Source organism: Misgurnus anguillicaudatus, chromosome 2 (genome assembly GCF_027580225.2).
Source record: "Misgurnus anguillicaudatus chromosome 2, ASM2758022v2, whole genome shotgun sequence".
NCBI lineage: Eukaryota > Metazoa > Chordata > Actinopteri > Cypriniformes > Cobitidae > Misgurnus > Misgurnus anguillicaudatus.
In genome coordinates, this window is record NC_073338.2 from 27,129,074 (window position 1) to 27,150,993 (window position 21,920).

A 21,920-nucleotide genomic window follows, 5' to 3' on the forward strand; every position below is an offset into this window, starting at 1 on the left:
CTGTTGCTGCAACCTGAACAGCCTCCTAGCTGCTACAAGCACACTCTGAAAGTCGAGGTGGAGGGTAGTAAACACACCCCCGCCCCTCCCCCTGCCAGGCACTGTTGCGCTTTTCAACCACATTGGGGAGCTGTAAGTCATTTTTACATGGAAACTACATGGTGTTGCTTTAACTGATAAAATTCTTGACTACAGGGAGACTTTAACACCCGAGACAATGTTTAGCACATTATCTTGACTAATTTGTAGTTATAGGGGTGCCTGTCTCCCAAGCCCATTCAAAGAGTTCTCAATCCTCTGACAGGTGACATGAGCTTTGACGCAGATTCCCAGTTCCCCTTGGATGAGCTGAAAATCGATCCGCTAACACTGGACGGCCTGCACATGCTCAACGATCCTGACATGGTTCTTGCAGACCCCGCCACAGAAGATGCTTTCCGGATGGACAGGCTGTAATATTTTAGGTATATTATATTATTAATTTGCCCTTTTTAGAGATTGGTATGGTTACGTGGGAGAAGAAGCTATGATCTCCACAGTGTGTTTAGGGGCACCTGACCCGTTTTCTCAAAGCTCACCATGCGGAAAGGTGGGTGGTCGCTGCAGTGTCTGATAATGTTTTCATAGCGTGCTATGGAGAATGCTAGAAGCGCTGCCACAGTCCACAATTATTTAGGATTATACTGACACCTTTAACTCTAGATGAGTGAATGGGACTATATATACTGTATAAGATCCCTCAATGCCCTTTTCTTATGTTCTTTCATTTCATTGCCTAAAGAAGCCCCTTTCGCTCCCCCCGTACCTCCAATCGCTTGCCTCCCGGCTCAAAAATCTGTTACATGCCACTTTGTTTTCACTACAAATATTTATTTATGCACTTTTATACATGCATATGCCACCAAAAACATTGTTTGCCATGAGTGGTTTTTAATTTATTTCTTTGTACAAATGTTTCTTGCTTATAAGACCATTAATGGTTAAAAAGGAGTGTTAATCCTCCCCATTTTAAGGGCAGTATTGTTAGCCTCATGCATCAGCTGAAACACATTTTACCTTTACACTAATGTACTCAAAGACAGCTATGTTTCTTCATTGTGGTTTGAATATATGATTGTAATTTGTTATAAATGTCTAGTCATGGTTCCGGGTGATGTGGCTAAAGATGATAAATGCACTTTGTGAGGATTATGATCAAATGAATCTGGCTGAAAAAAATAGGCTAATTGGAAACTTTCATATCTCTTGTGCTTAATTTGGTTTTGGTCACCAAAGCGTTTAGATATGCATGTGTATATGCACATGGTTACATATCATTGCACTAATTTAAATTAAGCAGATCTCTATGAAACATTTCACACCAGTGAATTCGGTGTACCTCTACGTTCAATGTACAGTGTGCATGTAGCGTTACAGTATAGCACAGCTACTGTATGTTAAACAATCTTTGTAGTGTACCTGATACAGTCAAAATGATGCTGCAGTCTTTAGCATTACTTTCAGGTTAAGAAACGAAAACGCAGTACATGATAATGACGTTTGCATGTGTATCAAACTAGTCACTGTGATAACCAGATTCTGCCTTACACTGAGAAAATGCAGTTTTTTGTCATTTCTGTTCTGTGAAAATGTTGTTGTATTCTGAAAAATTTGGTACTGTAAAATAGCTGTAAGTGATTCTGGGTTTGTTTTGGTGCATTGCTCTCATTGCTGTCATGTCTTCTGGTTCTCATGACATCATATGCCCAAAAGGGGAGGTTTATTACTCTTACTACCTTTTTTGAATCACATTTATCTTTTTCTCATTTTTTTCTCTCTAGATTTTTATACTCTTACCACTTTATAAAGTGTAAGAAGTTTGTTTACAAGTAACATTAATACAATCTTAATGTTTAAAGTAAGTAATGAAATGCTAAATACAAGAAAAATATTTTAAGAAATTTTGTTATCCTTGTAAAATTTCTCTGAAGGGATAACCGGATTTGGAAAAATATCTATGCAAAGTATAATTAAATGTTTAAGAACACAAAAATACTAAAAATGGCTCAAACAAAAGTATAGTTTTTATAGCATCTATTCGTTCTAAGTCCATGCAGTGAATTTTAATTGTTGCACAGATGGCTTTGTTTATTTTCAGCAATGTAGAAACAGAATAGTTAATGCATGAAAAATGTTTTTAAATCTCTACTTCGTAAAGGACTTTTCTCATATGAGATCTGATTGCACCGTGTACATTTGTATAAATGAAACGCATGACCAACATGTGCTTTGTCTCAGACAATTGTTTTCATGAGGATCATGCTGCAAATGTTAAAAAATGTAAAATATTCAAGTGGAAGGATGTGTCAGGTAAACAGTTATTGTTATATATTCCTTTACTTAACTGCCTCATGGAAAGAGCAGCATTGCTGAAACCAGAATGTATTTCATCACTTTTTGTGTAGGACCAAACATATTACTGAACTAGCGTTGTTTTTGTTACTGTGATGTCTTTTCCATGTGTCGATTAGTTAATAGTTGCCCTTTGTGTTATTGTGCCGCCTCCATTTCACTCGCAAGTGGCTGCATGGCCGATCACCTTTACAAAATGGTGATTTTATAAGCTGCGCACTTTTATCTTTGTGACATTTTATTTCACATCTGTATTCGTGTAGTCCGCGTTTATGTGAACGTGTATCACTTCATACATTTACTTGGCACTTTAATCAATAGTACGTTTTTTTCCTCATTCTTTTTACACCCATCTGAGTGACTGTTATGTGCACTGGGTCTATTCTCCCCCCATGTTTGGCCGCCTTTGCCTTCTACTCTAAGACAAGTATTTTTGAAAAAGTGAAAAAGTATCTGTTGTCTATTTATGATTTTATACTTGATCAAAACTTTTTATGTAGTGTTAGCAAAGTATGAAAGTACCCCGGTATTAACAAAATGCATCAAAGAAAGCTGGTGACTGTGTCTTAGTTCATAATGGACCAGTTTTAACTTCACATAGCTTTCATCCGTGGACTGAAGTGTGTCATTAACAAAAATTGAAGCAGAATCTAAAAAAGTAAGTAACAGATATAAAAGGAATGCATGCAAAAATGAAAATGTCTTCTTTGTAACTTCTATTCAGTATCTAATGTATGTACAGCCTTCATGTACATAAATGCTACACTAATACATTTCTATATTTTAAAATTTAAAATTAGAGCTTAATATATAAAAAGTATGTAAAAATCTATAAATGAAACAGATAATATGGAACTATATGTTTCAATATTTCAAAATGCTTTGACGTGGACTTTATATTATCCTTTGTTCAGGGATTTCTAACTTTCCTTTGACTCATTGTTTAAATAAAAATCTGTGTCTATTATCAAGTGAGATCACACTTCTAGGCAGATTTTTGTTTTTTTAAATCCCTGCGGCAATTGTACATGCAGTTTTGCTTTTCAGCCTCTATACACTGAACTTTGTTAAAGCTTTGTGAAATGATATCCTCTTTTGTCTTTGTTCTGTAGTGTTTGCAGTAGAACTATTCGTTTCTGGCAGGTGTTCTTCTATTTTCATATATGTATGGAATTTGATGTTTAAGTACTGTAAAAGTCGTCTTATCATGCTTAAGGTCTGTTTACTGCATTGTAGATTCGTAATTTCTTTGCTATGGTTGCTTTATCTGCTCAGCTCCTAGATTTCCAAATATATCTATCTTGTAAGACATGTTTACTTGAGGTTTAATTTAAAAGAAATATATTGTTACAAGAGTTCTCATAATGCAGTTAAAAAGATAAGTTTTTGGCATAAAAAACATTTCACTATGTTACAAATTGACTCTCAGTAAGGAAAGAAACGAAGTTGATGTTACTATAAGTACAAGGATAAAGCTAGAGTCCGGCTTAATGGTTATGCTGTTAAACATAATATCTAAATATGAACAGAATTATGTTGAGTATTATGAAAATAGCCATAAAAACAAAGGGTTGTATTATTTTATTTCGGTTTTTTTTTTTTTTTTTTGATTTCTTTCATGGGAAACAAATTGTAAGGTAAAGTTTTTCCCCTATAATTTGGTTCTCCTTAATGTAAATTTTGTTTAAAGGTCCCGTTCTTCCTGTGTTTTTGAACCTTTGATTTTTGGCGCAATATAACATGTGTTCATGTTTCACGTGTAAAAAACGTGGTATTTTTCACACAATTTACTTATCTGTACTTATCACTGTCGTAAAAACCGGCTGATGTCTTCCTTGTTTTATGAAGTCCCTCCTTTAGAAATACGTAACGAGTTCTGATTTTGTAGTTTGTTTAGTGTGTTGTGATTCGACAACTTAGCTTAGCCAGAGCCATTTGTGCTTAGCTAGTGACTGATGTATTCCTGTGGGCGGAGTTTAGTCAAAGACTCTTACATTGACGTCATTAAAGCAGAAAATAGAGGGCTGTAGTCCAAACCGGCCAATCGCTGTAGGCTTTGAAAGGTGAATTCTGTTAAAGAAAATGTATCGCCTGGCAGTGAACTTTGAGCTTTATCATTTTACAGGTTTTATTTATGCTCTAACGGCAACATTACAAACTAACTAAAGTTTGAAAAATGGGATCAGGAAGAATGTGACCTTTTTTAAGTGTTGTTTTTTTCTCAAACAATAGCAGATCTGGAATTCTTTTTTGTGAAACGATCATGCTTTAATGAGTGTGCCAATAGATTTTATTTAAAACAGCCCTCTTTAAATAACTTGTTTTTTTCTCTTTAAGATATTTGCAGCATTTGTAAGACACTACTTTATAACACCAGTAAAATAAATTGTGAAGAAAGTGTGCATGTATATGTTACCTGCACACTTTCCCTATTATTGACGAAGCCATTTGTATAAAGCCAAAAATGTTCTTACCTTTTAGTCATGCTATTAAATTATTTACCTCCAGTTAATAATGCTTGGTTTAACAATGTAGATGCTTTTGCATCTAATGGCAGTTTAAAAATAGCTTAGCTTACTTTACCTTTTGTTAACATTGATAACCTATTTTTTTTAAATCAGCCGTTATTACCTCCCCTGCCAACTATTTACATAAAAATCTGTATTACTTTATATCCTAAACACTAAAACTTGATTTTATTGTTAAAACGTTTGCTGCATGGTACTGAATATTTAAATACCTGTAAGTCTTGATGTGATGTCCTGCTTTTTTGCAGTTATCAAAATCTCTTTAACTGGAAATATTTTCCTATCAAGTGACTTTGTATACTTTTGTTTTAACTACAAGAAATGTTAGGAGAGATGACATGATAATCCAACCTAGTGGCATTTAAATGTATAAACAAAATTTTAAGATCATCATACAGTATGTGCATTTAATGAATGTGAACTACTATTCTAGTGGTTCATATCTCTACAAAGGCAGCTAATTTATATTTTTTTCAGTATATGATATGATAATTCAGACGTTGCACATACATTTGACTGCGAAGTTCAGACATTAATTTAATATTTTGCAGCTGGTCATGATTATTCTCACCAAATATGCAAACCTAGCTTTCAGGAACAGCTTTGCAGCTCTGTGGTTTTGTTTATCTGACCCTTTAAAAATGAAAGAAAAATGTTCCTCTTACAGAATGTTTTCTATGAAATAAAGAAAGCAAAAAAGAATATATATAAAGATGTGGGGTGTGTAAGTGTATGCTACTTATTTAAAACAAGATGTTACCGAGCTAAATCCCATTGTCCTTACTGTATTTTTCTCTGTGGAAGCTAAAGTCTTTGTACCTTTGCATTAATATTTGTTTATGGAATTGAATAAAAAATTTCAAAAGCATAATTATTTGTTTGTGCTTTTTTATTTAAATACTCGCCAAAATAGATCAGTTATGAGTAAAACGGCATTATGTGAACAACCCCCATACACTGAAATTTAAAAACTTCCCATACTGCACACTGTCGCTTGAGTATTTGTTTGAACCTGCGTGATGACGTCACGAGACGTCGCGCTCTCCCATAATGCAGCGGTGTGTAGGGTTTTGATCCAGTGCAGTTCACGAGATCGGCGAGAGCGCTCGACGCAATGAGGCGGCGAACCGTCGAACCTTCATCTCCCTACTGAACACACACATACACACCGCTTCTCAAGCCAACAGTCACGTTAGAAACATGTGGTTCCGCCACTTCTCCATCCTCCCGAGAGGCCTGTGAGTTCACGCAATCCATAAAGCCCTTGAATCCGGAGGATTTTTCCCCCGTCGGCCGCTTCGCACAGAGCAGGCAATGACAACGGCCTCCGCAACCCCGCAGCAGATGAGAGACCGGCTGCTGCAGGCCATCGATAGCCACAGCAATGTGAGTAATCCGCTCACTTTCCCGCCACCCGAGCCTCGAAGCTCGCTTTCCCCTACACAATTACATTTCGTTGCTTTATTTGAAAGCGTGTGGAGCTCAACACGGCGACGGAGATGTGAGCTCGAGCTCCCGTTAGCCAGCTTGCTAACTGAGAGGCACATTTATCTTACGCGCTGTGCTAACAGAGCAGCCAGACAGGCTGGAGTTAAGCACAGACTTCAGACATAAATCGGCAGTGAGGTGTTTTATACACCCATCTATCTTGTTTTAAGGTGAACGATGTGATCAGACACAGATGACATGCTGTGTGAAGTCTGCGTGACAGACATGTTGTCCGTTAGCCGTTCGGTGTCAAGCTACCTGCTAGTTTTGAAGTCGATAGCAATGGGGTGCGTTTAAGTCATGCACGATTTGGTCGACGCTTAATTTAAGTTGTTTAGTATGCATACTGTTCATCTGTACGGTGGGAAATGTTGTTGTTTGATTTAACTTTATATATGGCAGATCAGGACTAAAGTAAGCTTACTATGTGGCTAACGTTAGGTGACACATTGGCACTAGCATCGCGCTAGCTTATGACTTTTCAACTGTTTCATTGAGTATTCTGTCTATAAACCTAACACACAAGCAATGGTTTTGTACAGATTAATATATATTAATGCCTTGCAATCGTAAAAGCGATCTCAAATGTGAATGCGTGTGAACTTGAGTGTCAGCTAACCTGAGCACACATAACCAGCTGCTGTTCTCCGGCAACGTTGCATTTCGGTGTGCAGTGCTAACTAAATTCCTCTGGCTGGAAAAAATAACAGGCACACTGAAAAGTTTACTAGGCTAACTCGCCAACCGCCCTTACAAGAGAGGAGAAACTAGTTATTGTAAAGGGCATGTGGAAAGTTGTCACCATAGAGATGCAAAGCAGACCATGTAGCATGTCATAGCATTAGGGTTTTAATGTAGGTTATCTTTTCACTAGATTGAGTCCTTTTAGGTTTGTCTAATTTCTGCTTTTTGGACTTAGTTACAGTTTGGGTTCAGGTTTATTGCTGTGGCTGATATTTATCGATTTGGCCGACAGTCTTTCCATTCCTTAGATTCTTTGTTAATTAAGAAAGGCCACTCAAATGTCAAGTCACTGTATGACAGACAAAGGAATTAGCAATTATCATTCACTTTTTGAACTTGATGTAAGCTTACATTGTTACACACAACAACACTCGAGTGTGCATCAAAGTCCTGTTCATACAGTACAGTGAGCTGTCAGATGCACAGCCCAGCGGTAGTTTCAGCAGGGAACACAGGTGTGATGTAAACAAACTCGTAACATTTTACCTTACAATCACAAATCCTGTGACAGGTAAGTAATATTTATTTGGTGTTATTTTTATAACTTGTTACTGGGTGTATTAACTAGATATAGTTGTGCTGAAACTTAAAAAATGCACTAATTTGTAGAAATGCCTCCTGAAGTGGACACATTCATAAAAAATTTTACGGTAAATGTTCATTTAGTTTTACTAATTTTTAGTTGGTTTCTCATTTACGGTCATTACATTTGTGTTGTATCAGCCTTCTCAGTATTGGCATTACCAGTCAAAACCCATATCGGTCAACCCACCAGTCTGGTATACTTTGACCATTTATTTTTCACTGTTGAATACTTTCCAGTGGCGTGTCTGTAGATCATTTGCATAGTTGCAAATCTCTTGGGGTAAACTGCTAGGTTGAGGGTCAGGAGGGTCGCATACTCGTAGTGATGCCCTTGAGTTCATGGCCAACCTGTTGAGTGAGGTTCTGCTACCACAGGTGATACAGTTCTTCACTATTTCATTGGCCATTAGTATAAGAGAAGTAAATGATTCTGATATGGTATATTGTCAATAATGAGAGTATAGACACGTTTAATTATTTAAAATGTATGCACTTGTCGGATGCTTTTTCTCTTTACTTTCTGTCTTACAAGATATGCACTTTATCAGTATGTTCTTTGTAAATCAAACCCATGACCTTGCTGATGTTAGCGGTGTGCTTTACTAGTTGAACTGCAGTTTTTTTATCTGCCATGTATTGTCAGTGTGTTTGTTTTTTATATTAGACATTGAGCCAATTCATCTGTTCATTATTTCAGATCATAATAACTTTTGGTTCTGTCTCAATGTTAAGCTTGTTTTGTTAAATTCTCTCTCTTCCTGAACAGATCTGTAACATGGTTGCAGTTCTTGATGTTATTACCAATTTGGAGAAATACCCCATCACCAAAGAAGCACTTGAGGTTGGTGAGATGTATAATGATCAAAATATTTCTTTTTTTATACATTGTAATAAGGGATGCTCCGTTCGATCGACCGCAGTTTAGTATCGGCCGATAACGGCATTAAATGACTCAATCGGGACTCGCTAAGTTTGCCGATCTCATGAACCAATTGTTTCATTTACTTTTGTCATCATAGGGATCCTGAATGCGGCCACAATTAGAGACCATTTTTACCCAGCACGAGCATTTTTACAACGCGTCGCTCATATGCGACCTGCAAATTTGTATTTCTCTTTTTGCTTTAATAGAGATATGTGTATTTTTTTATGGTCCTAACAACGATGCGTCTTTACATCCCCTTCAAACAGCGTATACAACACATATCTATTGCGAACATTACACCTGCATGCCAAAAGTTTATTAATTGCATGCGTTTTGCATTTTGACAGTTTAAACTTTTATTTTCCTCACATCCGCTTTTGTCTACGTACACCTGACGCGTGAGCGCGCACACACACACACACAGCAGCCTCTCATTCAGTGCACGTGTACAGAGCTAGCATTCTCACGTCTTAAAGCTACAGTAACCTTATTCATCTCTCAATAAAGTCACACTGTGCTCTTGACTGAAGAACTGTTGTACTTTATATGAATGCGTGTATATTTAATTCATACAGTAAAGACTGTCAAGTGTTTTAATTTCATTACTTTTAACAGGCTCTTTGCAGAAGAAATATTTGTTGTGCTAATTTATTTGATTCTCTGTTATATAACTTGCAGTAATTGGGTATATTATTGTTTTAATAAAGGCAACATCTATGTTATTACTTTATCTAGAACAAAGGTTAACAGTTACAGTCATCATAGAGCCCGCATATCAGTTTGAAAAATCAGTATCGGGCATTTGTATCGGCCGATCAAGACAACAATTCGTTACTCTGTTTCGGCTGCAAAAATCCTGATCGGAGCATCGCTATTAGTAATAAATGTTATGTTTGCTAAAAAAAAACATTTAAACAGATATTAACCTTTAGGTTGTCTATGTAACATGGTATTTAATATATTTCATGCTTTATTATTGCCATAGAACTACAAGATGTGTTTTTGCATACAAACCTGTCATGTGAATAGGGGTGGGAGCACAATTAAATTCTAAGATTCAGGTTCTGAATTGATTGCTAATGTAATACATAGATCTTTGAAAGTTAGTTTACAAAATAATAACGTAGAGAACCAATAGGCGGAAGTCAACGACAGTAGCGGAGAGCACACAGACAGACATGTAGGATTAATGAGTCAAGTTTAATTACTATTTTTTTCTACTTGTTTTAATGTCTGACAACATAAACATAACATGTATGTCAAAAAGAATGGCTTTAATGAGCTCTTAGTTGCATTAAAGTACAGTGTATGACAGTTCAAAGACTAGTAGCAAAAGTTCCAACACTAGTCTGATTTCGAGTGCAAATGCGATGTAATGACGTCACAAATATTCTGAGTAGTACGTCGAGAATCGATTTTTGAAACCCCGCCTACATTGTATGCGTAGGTAACACGAGAATCTAGGTGATTGCTTGTGTCGAACGACGGTTTCCACGTACAAGTCAAACTATACTTTGCAAGGCTCTGCATTCGACTTGGCGCATACATTTGCGTACACGTAAAAAACAGACCCACCCCTATATGTGAAGAATAATGGTTCTCAGTTACAAGAATTATGAATGACATTTTTTGTCTGAGACTTCTCAATATTTATTCCAAATGTTTTTTTTCAATGCAGGAAACTCGCTTAGGAAAGCTAATTAATGATGTAAGAAAGAAAACGAAGGATGAGGACCTTGCCAAACGTGCCAAGAAACTTCTGCGGAACTGGCAAAGGCTCATCGAGCCTGGCCAAAGTGACACTCCTGCGAGAGGAGTGCCAAACGTCCCGGGCTCTGCCAATGGAGGTGCTCACCCCTGCCGGACAGAAACGCCTCCAGCGGTACCCCCGGCAAGCAAGATTGCTCCAGAGCTCAAAACCAGGAATGACATCCACAACACTTACTCTCCAAAGGCGGAGAAATCTAGCAGAAAACGGCGGGCAGAGCAGAGGGATACCCCCCATTTGCCAGCCAAAATGACAAAAACATCCATTTATGAGCAAATGTTTTCTTCCTCCCCACCATCAAATGGAATTAGGGGAAGTCCTGAGTCTCTCTTAGATAAAGATGAGGACGCACCCTCTGACAGAATCCGCACCGAGCACCTTGAGAATGACAGGCAGAACAAAATTCCTGTCAATGCTGTTAAGCCTCATCCGAGCTCTCCCGGGCTAACCAAACCACCTAGCACTTCCTCTTTACTCAAAACGTCAGTGTTACAGCAGCATGCGCGAATGGATGGGTCTGGGGGTGGGCAGCATCAACCTAAAAGCCCTCGATACTCCTCAAGTCCACGTAGTTTAACACACGAGACAATGGCCAAGAGGTCTTCAACATATGCACCTAAAGGGACTCTTTCGAGCCCATCCCAGAATTCTGCCCAAGTGCCCTCTCCTTTGCCTACATTGCAGCCTTTAACCTCCCCAGCCCAAGTGTGCATTGGCGACGGTCCGTCCTCGGTAGGGCTGGAAGACTCGATGCACTTGCACAGATCAACAGAAAGAGTCTCCCAGCCCCCACACAGCAGCGTAACACTGGAGCCGCTATCCGGCTCCCCGCTCGCCTCCCACCAAGCGACCCACAGCTTGGAGGCCTCCGAGACCAAGAGTGAACGAGAGGGAGCGACTTCCAACTCGGATGGCAAAAAGCGGAAGAAATACAGGTCCAGAGACTACATGGTAAACCTTCAGGGCCAGACATCAGAGGACAGGACCAAACCTGTGCGGTTAAAAGAACGTAGGTTGACGTTCGATCCCGTGACGGGACAGATAAAGCCCCTCACTCCGAAAGAAACTCACCACGAGGAAGAGTGCCAAGGACCGCCAGTTACAGAGGTCACAAGGACTGAGATACCCCAACAAAAACCGCCTCCATCTGTCCCCAACCCCTTTCAACAGACGAACTGGAAGGAGCTGTCCAGAAACGAAATTATTCAATCCTACCTTAATCTTCAGAGCAATGTTCTCACATCCTCTGGAGCGCAGACCCACGGGGCGCACTTTTTCATGACTGAATATTTGAAACGAGAGGAACACGATGTAAAAGAGTCCAGGAAAACGCACGTTTTAGTACCGAGCAGCTCCGTTACCGAACTACCCGGGGTGACTCGGGAGGTAACGAATGAGGACCTTCTCAGAATACACAGTGAACACTGGCAAGGGGTGAACGGTTGCCATGACACCAAGGGAACCTGGTATGATTGGACAGAGTGTATATCATTGGATCCTCATGGTGATGAGAGCAAATTGAACATCCTGCCATATGTTTGCCTAGACTGAGAGAACAGGGATTATGCTGACCCGAGTTGGAAAGGTTTCCCAAAAAGTTCCCACTGCGAGTTCGAGGAGATTGAGAGTTTCTCTCCTTGTTGCTCTGTGCTAGGTTCATCTTACAAGTGTAATGAATGAACAGGGGTTGATCCAAGTTCAGCTTTCCACAGGAAGGAGCTGAAAAGGTGTCCTGTTTGTAATGTGCTGCTACCAACGAGAATTTGCAAACAAGGGTTGTATATAATGGCTCGCAGGGATTTAACAGGGCCAGTTATTGCACAATGTGTGAATAGGAGGTCAGAGCAAGCATCGAGCAGTACGGATACGTTTGAAAGCAAGTCGAGAACATTTTTTGGCAGTTACAAAAAGCTTTATGTGACAAAGAATAAATTATAAAAGTTTCTTATCATGTATGCATCTATTTATTTGACCATTTGTTTCTTTTCATTTTTCTTATAAGAAGGTTATCCACTAAGATGTGCAAATATGTTGGAGGCGTTTCTGATTGCATCACATATTTGCCCCTTGTTTGCGAGGCATATTTAAGTCAATGTTTTTCCACAACGGCTTTCACATACATGTGCTTATTGCAGTAGATACCGACATTCCATACTGTACGAGCATTATTTCTTGCTTAATGTTTCTTTCTCAATATAGCTAAAATAAGTGATTTTCATATGAGAGAAAAGCAATCTATTTTTAGATGTGTTAAATAAAACAATATTTTAAACAGATCTGTTTGCCTAGAAAATTGTAAAAATAAAAACACAAATATGGATATGTCAAAAAAGAAATAAGTATCGAGTCCTAGATCGGATCGTTTGAATGCAGTGAACGGTTACAGAGGGTGCTACTCTTCATCTTCATACTGTGAGGACAGGAAAGCAGGAAAATGTTAATATGCTGGAAATATACTTGTTATCATTCCTTTAGATATTTTTTGCCTTACTAAATAACATTCAACAATGACTTTGTTATTTGAAGAGCCTTAGTGAATGTACGGCATTGAGATTTTTGTTTGGGTGGTGCGGAAGGAAACACCTTTTATGGTCTTTATTTTCTCAAATCGGCACATTGTCCTATAAATGTGTCAATAAAAATGCGCATTATCCTGCTTGTCTGTACATAGTTCTTGCAATCCATGTCAAACCTTGCAAAGTCTTCATTTTTTTATGTGTCTGTCAATGTTCTTAATTTGGAAGAAAACGCATTCTGAATGAAAATCCCAATCGTTTGTGTTGCATTCATAGACCTAGATTTATAGGTTCTGGTCCTATTATTCATTCAGTGTTTTAAGTTTTACATTTTGATCACATTTCTTTTTTTTCAAAAATGTGTTTTTTCAATGCCTTGCCATTGTTTTGAAGACAAACGTCCTGTGAAATGGGTTGAAACCAATTTGCTGCCGACTTGCAAACACTGTGTGCTCTGCTACCTTCGTCCTACCAATGTGCCTTTAATGTAAAAAGTTTGAAAAGGCTTCCGCTACCTTCGTTTGGTTTAAAAAATTCAAAATATGTTTTCTTACAACCATGTCAGATATTCCAGGTATATTCATTGTTTCTAAAGCAAAGGCCATCAATTCAATACTTGGTTAGGCTATTGCAAATATAATTTGCAATTTAAATCTAGAGGAAGAGACTACTTTGATCATTTTTGATCAGTATATGTGTTCAGTGTTTAACATCACTCGTTTGTTCGAAAAATAAAATGATCAAAACTATTTGTATCATGGTACCCTTTCTTACATTTAGGATATCCCTACACAATGAAGGTGTTTGTGTTGTGATTAGATCTCTTAGTTTTTTGTTTTGAGGATATGACTCTCGAAACATTGCATCACCTTGCTTGTTTAATTTATATTTAATCATAGGTTTAACTTTTTGTTGTAGTTATGACTGGTTTGTTATGGACATCCTATTTGACTGAATTTGTCAGTGCTCTATTAGCTGTGCTTCCAGTACATTTATTGTTTTAGCAGATGCTTTAATTGAAAGCAAATTACAAATTAGGGAACATTTAAGCATACATTGTAAAAAACAGTGATTTTGTAAGCATCACTAAAATTAAAGATTGAAGTTACTTAATAAAATAATATCTTAATGTCACTTAGGTGATTTTCTGAGTTGGATAAGCAAAAATAAATGACTAAAAATGTAACAGATATTGTGGGGGAAATTTGCAGATATTATCAAATAAAAGTATTTAACACATTATTTCTAATAGGTATCCTTAAAGTGGCCATGGCATGAAAATTTGGCTTTTTACATGTTTAAGTGCTATGATTGGGTCCCCAGTGCTTCTATCAACCTAGAAAATGATCAACCCAGTAACTTGGTTTTGGTAAACCATTATGATGTCAAAAGGAGCTCTTTATATAATAATACCACCCCTTAATCTGCATTATCCAATCACAGCACTGCCATTTAGTGCAGAGAAAAGCACAATTGAGTTTTAATTGCAACAAACCACCATCATTGTGATCAGTGTTTGAATTTCATCAACTCATTTGCATTTTAAAGGGCACACTCAAAACGGCACATTTTTGCACACACCTACAAAGTGGCAATTTTAACTTGCTTTAATAAATTATTTAAATGATATTTTGAGCTAAAACTTCACATATGTGCTCTGGGGACACCAAAGATTTATTTGACATCTTAAAAAAGTCTTGTGACATGGCCCTTTAATATTTATTGTAAATTTTCATCAATATATTTGAGAATGCTCCACTTATAAATTTAAGTTTTTTTAATTGTAATTGTAAAAACATTAAGTAGATCATAGTAAAAGTCATTACAAGCATTTCTAGACTATAAACACATGATGGGACTTATCTATTTATCTGAGGAGAGTGCGATGAGAAATGTAGTAGTGTGGTTACAGTTTTTCTGAATTGCTAAACACTAAACCCTGTTCTCTGAACCAAATTCACAGTTGCCTAAACCACAGTTGCCTAAAATTTTTCAAATCATTCACTCTTTTGGAAAGACCTCAAACAAGTTTAGGCAGTTAGACACTGTTTGCAAAACTGTAAAAACAAGCTTCTCCCTAAAAACACATTTCACACTTGTTTTGCAAAATGCAAAACACAAGGCAGGCAAAAGTTGAACACGGCTACAACACCGTTATCGTTCGGTAAACACAACAACTTAAAATTGTGCACACTTTTTTTCTAATGTTATTTTTTTACCAATTGTAGGATTGGAAACTGAAAAAAATGTTGCAGTTGGATTGCTGAATTTTTACAAAATACAAGTACTGCATACACATAGAAAACTTACTATTTAAGCAGTACTTACAGTAAAGTATTCACTATATTTACTGAACTAAACTTGTGATTAGTAATAGAAAATTAACAGTATTTGACAAGTGTGTTGTTATATACAACATACATGTATTTTTCTGTAACCAGATGTCCTGGATATGTTGTGTTTTCCATTTTTTTAAGGTATTGCCTAATAGATGCTCTCTAGTGTTTATATTATTGAGTTATGTGTGTATGATTTGAAAGCTTTGTTTGATTTTAAGTACAGTTAAAACGGTTTTGAAGGGATTGTTTGATTTAGCTGGAAGCGTCAAGGGTTTTGTGAATTTAGTTTGAATATTTGGATATCTGCTTAAGGTTTTGAGAACATTAGTGCTGCTTTCTAGAAATGTGTTTTAGCAATTAAGAAAAACTGTAAAAGCAGTCTAAGCCAGACTAAAACATGTTTCAGTTACATAAAAATGCAGGAAACAATTTTTAAATGCAGTTTCATGAATAAAATAAAACATAACTTTTTTGAACTTTACATTTAAAAAATCTAAAATATATTTAATTTTTTTTATTATTTGTAAAACTTCATTTTGAGGTTAATTTAAAGGTTAGGGTTCCAGACAGTTACCTCCCAATTGAAAGTATAAATAATTATTATTATTTTACTCATTTACCTAATATATTATTGTGTATTTTAATAGATAATAGAAGTAACTTAGTAAACATCTAAGATTTCAATACTTAAATGCTTTATAAATGTGTTTTTTGGATGTGGGACAGCACCAATTCTTTAGAATGTAATTCTGTATGTAGACAGTTTACATACACCAATTCTGTAAAAGCTGTTATTTAGTGTCTTCTATAAGTTTTTATTATAACTGCTTTATTATAACTATTTTAACTAATAAGTTCAACATTTTATTTGTTCCAAAAAACAAATATTTTTAACATTTACCACTGGGTGGCTTTAAAGTGTGCTTGAAAGCATGCGATTACGTGTATCATTCAATATGTTGCTCTCTCAGCATTCCCGAAAAATACTGAATGAATGTTGAGTGACATCATTCAGTAGCCTGCTGTATTCCCAGAGGGCCTGCTTGGAATTCCAGGATGGACACAGGGATACTCCCTTTGTAAAGGAATTTGGTACTTTAGTGCCATATATGGAGTTTTTGATATCAATCACGACCAAAAAGGAACGAAGGGGGCGGGGTCTGTAATTTTATTGGTGCGTCGAAATAAACAGGGGAAGTGTTGAATCTACATAGGCTAAAATAGTAAAGCAAGCACTTATATTATACCCTAGTCATTCTTTCGGTTCCCGAAACGCGATTAACCAGTGTTTGTTTTTAAGTTTGTCACAATCGATTTCTGACAATGTCTGCACAGTTCAACAGAGGACCAGCTTATGGATTCTCAGCGGAAGTAAAAAGCAAGGTATGTGGAGTGATTCATTGATAATGTTAGCTTTTATGAGCATTTAAAGCGACTTAAAGCTTTTATTTGGTGTATTGCAACTTTTCGCGAGAATGTCGGTCGGTATCATTCTGGTGAAAGTTTGCCAAAGTATTTCGACATAAGGTTTTGAACTTCCTGTCTTATTAGCATGTTACACACGTGTTACTCTACAAGTTTTAAGCATCATTCGTGCTTTATGTAATGCATATTTAATTAAATAATCAATTGCCGGTTGGTTCTCAAATAAAAATGGGTTAAACGAAAGTTAGATAAAACTTTTATTTGCTCTTAAACAAGTTAACATTTAGAAAATAATAGTTCTGGGGCGTTGCCTTTAGTGTAACAATGTCTTTAGGTGTGTTCGAATACACGCTGCGCTGCGCAGACAGATTGGCGTATGACATTATGCTATCGCGAGATTTTCGAAAAGCTGTGCTGTCTAATCGCTCTCGCGATACTTCAATGTCATAGGTCGATCGGTTTGCCCATCACCGTATGAACACGAATACTCCTTTTAAAATCTTAATCTGGGCTTAAAACTCACACCTTTTTAAGGTTATAAATAATTCAACTGTTTGTTTATATTACGTGAAGCATTAAATGAATCATCTCATGTAGATTCAACATTAAAACATTAAAGGGTAATGGCCATACTCACTTTCTTTTAAAAATACCTGCTGTCATTTCACCAGATTGCACAGAAGTATGACATCCAGAAAGAAGAAGAATTACGCATTTGGATTGAGAACGTTACTGGACGGTCAATTGGAGATGACTTCCAGAAAGGGTTAAAAAGTGGTGTTATACTCTGCGAGTAAGTTTAGTGTTGTGTTTGTCTTCATATGTGCTCAATGCTAGGTGAATACGATTCCTGTACACCATGTTTTGTTAATGCAGTACACTTTATGTTTCCCCATAGGCTCATAAACAAACTTAAGCCAGGGTCTGTGAAAAAGATCAACCAATCATCCATGAATTGGCATCAGGTCAGCCGACTTTTTTTAAAGCCATTTCAGACTAGTGATGAAAATATTTTCAAGGACATTGTCTTTGTTAACCATTAATCATATGTGTTTAATGTCTCATAGCTGGAGAACCTGACCAACTTCATTAAAGCAATCACCAACTATGGTCTCAAACCTCATGATATTTTTGAGGCTAATGATCTTTTCGAGAATGGAAATATGACGCAGGTTCAGACCACCCTTCTGGCACTGGCTGGCATGGTGAGCCTTTGCTTTGGGAATATCAAAACATTTTTTTATATATTTTGTTTTTAAACAGCCCTTCATTTTACTGTACTTATAGGCTAAAACCAAAGGCAATCACTCAAGTGTTGACATTGGAGTAAAGTATGCAGAGAAACAGGAGAGAGCATTTGATGAGGAGAAAATGAAAGCCGGACACTGTGTCATTGGACTTCAGGTATGATGTATATAAAATGGTGAATGATAATAACAATCATACAGAACTGTTGTTAGTATGATTGACTTTAAAAGGTACGTGCACTTCCACAAAACTAATTCATAACATGTCTTAATAGATGGGAACCAATAAATGTGCGAGTCAGGCTGGAATGAATGCTTATGGTACTAGAAGGCACCTCTACGATCCTAAATCACACATACTCCCCCCAATGGACAATTCAACCATCAGTCTTCAAATGGGAACAAACAAGGGTGCAAGCCAGGTAAGTACCATCATCCCCGTGCCCCATGTCATTTGATGCATGAGTTTTCTCTAAAGTGGTGGTATCTTGATTATGTTCAGGCTGGCATGACAGCTCCAGGAACCCGTCGTGCCATCTATGACCACAAAACTGGCACCGACAAGTGTGATAACTCCACCATGTCTTTACAAATGGGATACAATCAGGGGGCCAACCAGAGCGGGCAGAATTTTGGGCTTGGCCGCCAAATCTACGATGCCAAATACTGCCCTCAAGGTGTGGCCGACGCTACTGAAGGAGGTTCTGACGCTCCTGGCTACATTGATTACCAGGACGAAGGCTACCAGGGTTATCAGGATGATGGGCAAGATTACTGAAATGACTAATCACAGGCTGTGCGAAATGCGAGTCTGAAGGGAAGTAACCACTTCCTTGTTAACGAAAGAGCAAGAACAAACCATTACACCACGACTTACCATCTGTTGGCTGTAGATGGTGTAAGAAAGTGAGCAATACAGAACATATCATGTATGTTTAAAGTATAATGATGTACAGTGTGTTTTGACAATTTGGAGCAAGACCTTAAAAACATTAGTTAAGTGTTATATTGATCATTTTTGTATTATATATGATTCATTTAATTGCACAACCACTAAAATAATATTTAGTATTTGCTTAATTGTTAGTTTAGTATAGATCTTCTCTCTCTTTTTTTTCAAAATGATGATCTTTATATGATGTTATAACACAAACATGAAAAAGGGTTATGACATGGTTCCATTGAAATAACTATTTTTTTTCAAATCATACTGTTTATAAGAAATTCAATATTAAGTAGACAAGAAAGAGTGTCACGTGAGCCTAATTCATGCATTGAAGATATAATATGCTCAGGGGTTTGAAATCGTGCTCTTTTGCTTAGTGAAGCTACGGTGAGCTTATGCTGTTACAGTTAAAAAGTTTAACGTTTTAGATTATCAAGCATTTAGATAAGGTGCGTGTTTATTTGAGTTATGTGGTCCAACGTCTTTCCCTTTTATATTTTTAAAATGTGTGTTCAGACATGTGAGAACACATTGCTGGGACGTGCAGAAGGGAAGGTTTTATCACTCATTTCAGCTTTATCAGTCATTTCTGCTTTTGACATTCTAAATATTTAATACTTCCTCTCATGGTGAGAAATTATGAATGTGGATTATGTTATGTAATACACATATTGTCTTAGACTTAGATGCAACTCCTTGTAAGAATAGCAATTTTTTGTACAATGTGTGTAAAAGATGTCATCTTTGTATTATTGTTTTTGTATATGAACTTTTTATCCTCACTTTTATTTGTCACTATATGAACATTGTGAAATATTTCCCTGTTTGTAGAGCCAGAGCAACTGGAGCAAACCTTGTTTTTTTATTATAGTATTGTGATAGGAAAATTGAAGTATAACATTGTGATCTTAAACATTCCAGATTAGGAACTGGATTTTTTACTTTTCAAATTGATTTTGACGGTTGGATGTAGTAAAGACTGGGTTCCTAATAAAGGGTGATGAACAATCCTGCTGTCTTTCTTCAGAATTCCAATAAAAAAATGAAAGACCAAAGTAATATGTGTTTATTTTTGTTACTCTTAACAAATTTATATGTTAAACAATTTCAACTTGTTTTTAAAAGTTATGTCAGCTCATCACTAGTCAAAACTTAAAATAGTACACTGTAAAAAATCTTTGATGCCTTTTTTGTTGAATCAACTAAGATTTACAAGTCATATCAACTTAGCATTATTTATCTTGACAAGAGATGAGTTGCTACTTGACTTTTTTCAACTATTTATAGGTTATAATAACTCATATGTTATAACAATTCATCTCTCGTCAAGATAAATAAAACGATTTGTAAATCTTAAGTTGATTTAACAAAATAAGGCAGCAAATATTTTTTTACAGTGTAGGTTGAATGGATTTATGGCGGCATATTTTTATAGTGCAAGTGAAGTGATCTAGTCGAGTCTAATACAGCCCCCCCCCCAAAAAAAAACCAAGATAAATGGGGCATCGAAAATGTACAACTCAACTCAAAATCTACCCAATATTGCCGCCGTGTGGCGCTGACTAGGATAATACATAACACCAGGTATAGCATCCTACATGATGCCTGTTAAAATTTAATTTACAAAATCCACAAGGAAATTTTCGTCAAAAAAGTTAAACTTTAGAAGTCACATGACATGTTTTTTTTATTACAGTGGCTAGAACCCGAAAAATAACGTACGTTGGAAACGTTTGTTACATTGATAAGTATCACCCCCTTACTCCAATTTTTTGCATACGATTTAATGTTTGCTTCTAACGAGCATTCAGTTTCTTCTATAATGATGTGGTTATCATTACATTATAACATTTTTTAAAGCTAGTGTTTTTTAACGCTTGCAACTCCTATGAAAGGAGATTTTGCATGGAGGAATATCTGTAATCAAAATATTTAATGTGTTTCTAACGACAGAAAATGCAAGGATTTGTATGGAGAAACAAGCAAAAGACATTTAAGAGTTCCACCACCCAGGACCCCTAAGTGCTTTACTAAAAAGCCTATAATTTGTATTATATTTTGCATTAGATTAGTTTTTAGCATTCTGACCTTTTAACGATAATAAAGCACCAATTCTCATTAGCATACTGAAATGAATTATATTATTAATGCATTGTATTATATTTTTAAATGTATTGCATTATCATTAGCGTAGTGCAAACGTATATTCCTAATAAAAGTGCTGTTTTTATTAGTATTCTGCTGTTGTATAGGGATGACAGAATGGATAGATCCATCTTATTTTACATTTGGAAAGGAAAGAAGCTATATATGCCACAGCAATTTTATCTTTCGTCTGTGCCACGGGATAAGTTGATATTTTGTGGTAAAAGACAGCAGGACACATTACACGTTTTGAAAAAAAAATAGTTTTGAACAAATTTACATTAACAGACTTATTATATGCAAACCGGTACCATGTTTCATCTGCAGAATGAATTACCCCTAAATGTTCTTTAGTTTAAAAATTTGTTTTTGCATATTGCACTAGGTGGCGCTGTTTTACAAGATCTGTTTTCAGTTTTAATGCTTCAGTTTGTGATTTTTATCGTCATCGCTGCAAATTTTCATGTTGAAAATCTGTAAACGTTTGGTCTTATCTCTAGTTTTCTGGCAATTGAAATTATGCGTGCCATTATGACAGGTGTTTGTTTGCCCTCATGTTTGGGAATGATTGATCTTTTTTGATTCCTGTTGAAGCACGTAATGTTGAGCTAATCCTGTGGTATTATTACACACACTGTCTCTTCATGTATCGCTTAAAATAGCAACAATGTCTATAATGTGAATATCTATTTTACTATTAAAATGTAAAAACAAAGAGTTGCAACTGAAGGGTTTTCAAGTTCAACTAAGTTAAGTTGTTATATAACTAGATGTTATTAGTTTGTTAAATGTTCCACCCTGTGGTTCTTAACAGAAACACAATACTTTATTTGAAATGATAGACATTAGAGGAAAGGATGACTATTGAAAGAA

The 21,920-nt window shown here is 36.4% G+C and overlaps 2 protein-coding genes across 12 annotated transcripts in view; both read left to right on the forward strand.

Annotated features, from left to right (window-relative positions):
* LOC129442264 (mediator of RNA polymerase II transcription subunit 26) overlaps positions 1-12,380 on the forward strand; it is a 33,518-nt gene extending 21,138 nt beyond the window's left edge. For 8 of the 11 annotated variants that reach the window (XM_055202214.2, XM_055202210.2, XM_055202213.2 and 5 more), the window contains 3 exons: positions 305-464; positions 8,503-8,577; positions 10,340-10,402. In XM_055202214.2, coding sequence (XP_055058189.2) covers positions 305-456 — 152 coding nt within the window. In that variant the 3' untranslated portion in view covers positions 457-464; positions 8,503-8,577; positions 10,340-10,402. Of the gene's footprint in view, positions 1-304; positions 465-5,953; positions 6,306-6,384; positions 7,663-8,502; positions 8,578-10,339 lie in introns of those variants that run through there. The other 3 variants (XM_055202218.2, XM_055202217.2, XM_055202220.2) reach the window with 3 other exon arrangements.
* Positions 12,381-16,458: 4,078 nt separating this feature from the next.
* cnn2 (calponin 2) lies at positions 16,459-19,957 on the forward strand. Its single transcript, XM_055202221.2, has 7 exons — positions 16,459-16,667; positions 17,381-17,502; positions 17,608-17,674; positions 17,777-17,914; positions 17,997-18,113; positions 18,232-18,378; positions 18,459-19,957. The coding sequence occupies exons 1-7, from the start codon at positions 16,608-16,610 to the stop codon at positions 18,732-18,734; spliced, it is 927 nt and encodes a 308-aa protein (XP_055058196.1). The 5' UTR covers positions 16,459-16,607; the 3' UTR covers positions 18,735-19,957.
* Positions 19,958-21,920: the final 1,963 nt, after the last annotated feature.